This window comes from Gymnodraco acuticeps, unplaced genomic scaffold (assembly GCF_902827175.1).
Source record: "Gymnodraco acuticeps unplaced genomic scaffold, fGymAcu1.1, whole genome shotgun sequence".
NCBI lineage: Eukaryota > Metazoa > Chordata > Actinopteri > Perciformes > Bathydraconidae > Gymnodraco > Gymnodraco acuticeps.
The window spans coordinates 20,474-25,252 of record NW_022990247.1 but is presented as its reverse complement, the minus strand read 5'-3'; the positions used below and the strand labels follow the sequence as shown (position 1 = coordinate 25,252).

Genomic DNA, 4,779 nt, shown 5'->3' with positions numbered 1-4,779 from the left:
CAGACTCTCACACATAGAGATTGGCTGCCTTTCTCTCTTTGTATTGTATTAAAGGGAATACCTCTGGGACTAAACAAGACATTTACAGATATTACAGATATACCGTGGAATTTGAGAAGCTAAGGACTTTTCACTATTTCTTGACATTTATTGTTACTTTGCAACCGTCTAAGTGTCATCGATTAGTCCATAACATGTCAGACACAGGGAAACATATCCTAGTTTCTCAAAGTCTGTAAATGTCTTATAAATCCTTCATGCAAACATTATAGAACATGTTTTATGCAAACATGTCAAAAATGAGCCTCTCAGATGTGGAGATCTGCTGCTTTTCTCTGTCTCATATCAAGTAAAGACATTACAGTGGACTTTGAGGAACTGGGAAGAAAACGCTCCACGATTTTCTGACTTGTTATCCTTTAAATAAAGAAAATAATGGTTGGTTGCAGCAACAGGTCAGTGAGCATCTGTGTGAACACACACACACACACACACACACACACACACACACACACACACACACACACACACACACACACACACACACACACACACACACACACACACACACACACACACACACACACACACACACACACACACACACACACACACACACACACACACACACACACACACACACACACACACACACACACACACACACACACACACACACACCACACACACACACACACACACCACACACACACACACACACACACACACACACACACACACACACACACACACACACACACACACACACACACACACACACACGACCATTAATCACAAGCAACCCAGTTCTCTTTCCTTCTCATGTGCTCCTGCAGCCTGTATTTGTGTTGCATGGTGCAGAGGTCGCATAGAGGTCGCATAGAGGTCGCATGGTGCAGAGGTCGCATGGTGCAGAGGTGGCATGGTGCAGAGGTCGCATGGTGCAGAGGTGGCATGGTGCAGAGGTCGCATAGAGGTCGCATGGTGCAGAGGTGGCATGGTGCAGAGGTCGCATGGTGCAGAGGTCGCATAGAGGTCGCATGGTGCAGAGGTGGCATGGTGCAGAGGTCGCATAGAGGTCGCAAAGAGGTCGCATAGAGGTCGCATGGTGCAGAGGTGAAAAAGGACACACAGATGTGCATTCACTCCGAGGGTTAACACACATCAGCACGAGAAACCAGTTCAAACCAGTCGAATGAATCCATCAAACATCCAGTGCAATCAGATAGGATGCTAACAAAGCCATGTTTTAGTTTGTTTGTCTGACTGTCAGCAGGATTACAGAACAACTACTCGTATGATTTAAATGAAACTTAGTGGAGGCGTGAAGTACGGGACAACGAAGAATCAATGACATTTTGGAGCGATTCTGAATCACGACGCAGAAACAGGAAGTACTTTTCTATGGACACGGCCTTGACGGATTTCTACACTTTTGAAGCGCATTTGTGGTTCGTACGGTGGAGCAACACTTTACAAGGGACTCCAGTATTTTGGGTTTACTCAAATGAATACACTCTGAGATAGGGTTTGTTTTGCAAGTGTATTAATCCTTCATAGGGCAGTCCCTTTTTTGCATTTCTGTCATCGTGTTCAAACCTGATTTTCTATAGAAGGTTCAGAAAACGACATTCAGTTCAGTGAAAAGCATGGAAACAGAAAGTCTGGACTCACCCAGGTAGAGCGAAGCGTTCTCCTTCTTCACGTTGTCGTCCAGGTACGTGGGTCCCAGGGTGTAGATGGGCGTTGACCCCATGCCCACCAGGATCTGAGCCACGATGAACAGAGTGACGTACAGATTGTGCTCGTTTCCCTCTTGATCTCTGGGGCACGACCCCGCGTCCATTTCTCTCCCGGTGCCGTTAAGCCCACTCTGACACAGGCCTCCCCTCCCCATGGAAGAGTTCATCTCCTGGATCTGATAGGGCGGAGAGATGAAGTGCGGCAGGGAGAATAAAGCCGCCCCCACCGCGATGATAACGCCGCCCACAGCGAGCCAGCGGGGTCTCTGACCTCGACCCCCGAAATAAGAGATGAAGACCACCACCAGGAGGCTGCCGATGTCGAAGCAGCTGACGAGGAGACCGGATTCAGAGCTCCTGAGGCTGTACCTGTTGAGTTGAGTAATTAAAACGAAAGTTAAAGATCTCCTATCATGCAAAATCCACTTCCTCATGTCTCTATAAAAACCTGTCTGAAAACGAGCTGATCAGATTTTGGCCACTTGATGATGTCATAACGATGTGTTGTCTTGTGTAACCATTAGCCAATCAGCAACCAAGGTAACCCCCCCCCCCCCCCCCCCCCCTTATAACCTGAACCTCCTCCTAAAGCTCCATTGAGTTCTTTGTAACCAAACCTCTCTCAGAGGGGCGTGGGGAGGGGCTCCTTATTTTCATCTAAAGTAACAGACAGAGAATCAGCACTTTGGAAACAGGGCTGAAACAGAGGGGATTATGGGTAATGCTGCAATGATCTGTCTGGTGTTTCAGCCAATCAGAGACAGGCTCTGGATATATCTGAGACCTGTGATATAGTGATGAAGAAGAGGATGATAGGAGACCTTTAACAGAGCTTAGGTGTTTAGTTTATATACACGACTCCAACATACCTTTTCTCGATGGTGGTGATGACGCTGCTCAGGTATCCGGACACCATCAGTGATTGGATGAAGGTCAGGTAGCACATGCAGAACAGGAAGCAGCGTGAATCCCTCAGAATGACCCGAACATATTTTCTAACCGGGGTGCAGATGAGGCGACTGAGGGAGAATCCCAGGTTCTTTTTTTTACCCGGTGCAGAGCTACTTAACCCCAACATGCTGGAGGCAGACGGGGAGAAGTCCGTCCTGGAAGAGGGGGTCTCCGGGGTCCTTAAATGGAAATCTGCACTTTCCTCCAGGGCCACACAGGTGTCGTTCAGGATGGGAAGGCTCCAAGACTTTTTGAAGCTAGTTTCCGGCTCCAAATACTGATCCTGAAGCTCCCGGATCTCCAGAGACTCGGACAGATCGCTGCCGGCCTCATCGTTATCCGAAGAAGTCATGGTGCAAGTTTAGGGCTCAAAAACTAGGGTCACATGGGGAGAAAAGACCCTGGGAATGAGAGCCTCTAATTATCAGCATGCTCTTTCCCACATTACAGCTCCAGTGATGATGCTATGAAGTGAATTCTCTGGAATAACTAGCCTATAGGATACAAAAAGCATCTGTGTGTACACTGTGCCCCTCCCATTGATGGCGCTTTGTTAGAAAGCTTGAAACTACTGTTTAAACATCTGCATTTCACCATGGGGATTAATACATGTCCATCTTATCTTATCAGCATGCTCGTTCCCACTTTACAGCTCAACGAGTGCAGCCAGTAATGACGCTATGATGTGAGTTCTCTAACATAACCAGCCTATAGGATGTAAAAAGCATCTGTGTGCACACTGCCCCCCTCCCATGTAGATTTTATGGCTCTTTGTTAGAAAGCTTCATTCATATCCAGGGACTTTGTGTCTCGTGCAGCATCCTAGAAAAAGGACAAAAACAGGAATTAAAATCTGTCAAAAACCCCATACCCTAACCCTCATATTAATAATGCACATAATGCTTTTGAACAAGTTTTCTAATCCAAAAATACCTCTTGTTGAACCTGCACAGCTCGCCACGTTGAATATAGGATTTGTCATGTTATATTTGACTGTAAAAGTACTCTTTTTGCTTCTTTCTTTAAAAAAAAATCCTCATATGTGTCAAATTAAATCGATTCTGACTCCTGCTATCTAGACATACATGCACTCTGGGTTAAACGGGGACACTTTATATCGCTAAATTGCTATAAACTAGTTAATAAGCCACTAAATAAGATGAAACAATGAGCCACAGGAGGAGGGTTAGTGCTAAATAACAGCAGCTTTCCTTTGTCAAACACACAGCTGAGAACAAAAGGAGCACGCTGTGCACAAACCCCTCGTGCAGGACTTTGGGAATAAAAACAAGAGCCGGATTAAACCCCGATCTTTTACCCTTAATAAAGCGACAGGAATGACGTCACTCAGGTAAAGAGGTGACAGGTATTTTTGGGTGATAATTGAGAGAAAGGGTTACTCACTGAGGACAGGAGGTAGCTGTTGTTCTGCAGGAGAGAAGCTCTGAATGACTGCAACTATGGTGGTGCGTTCAGGGGCTGTAGGAAATATTACAAATCATGGAAAAATGTGCTGAATGTGCATATTTGTACTCACTTTAAACAGTGTGTATAAGTTAAGCTTGCACATAGGAGACATTTGTCATTATTGCATATATATTTAGTTGTTTTTGTGTCATTTTAGACATGTTTGGATGCGTATTTGAATCCAATATTTAGCCAAATGGTCGTATTTTATTATGAATAATCACATATTTCAATGATATAGTTATTAAAACGAGAAAGCATCATATCCATATGTGTAGGGGAAAACAGAAAGCCTACATTTATGAGTACAACATATTTTACATTTATTCCATGATTACATAAACATTTTCAACATCTATGAAAAACAAGAAAACATGAAAGCTATAGAATAAATCAACTTTGACGATTTTTTAACCATTATTATAATAGTTATCATCAATAATATCACATTTGCAGACTAACCATACTCTTTCCACGTTTAGCACTGTAAATCCGTAACTATTAAAAGGCCCCTGAATGCATCATAATTCGGGGTGAATGTTTTCACACGAGCGTGGATGGGATTTGTAGTTTCTTTCGTGAGTCTCACTCTCGTTCAGCTTCTTAATATAACTTTATT

General features: G+C 44.3%; 1 protein-coding gene across 1 annotated transcript; it reads right to left on the bottom strand.

The window, feature by feature from the left end:
- Nucleotides 1-1,674: 1,674 nt before the first annotated feature.
- On the bottom strand, nucleotides 1,675-4,170 carry LOC117548984 (solute carrier organic anion transporter family member 5A1-like; the record flags this gene model as incomplete). The annotated part of the gene is given in 3 exon segments (XM_034220507.1): nucleotides 1,675-2,111; nucleotides 2,612-3,515; nucleotides 4,098-4,170. Coding segments are annotated over 2 exon segments (871 nt in total), but the record flags the coding sequence as incomplete, so codon positions are not given.
- Nucleotides 4,171-4,779: the final 609 nt, after the last annotated feature.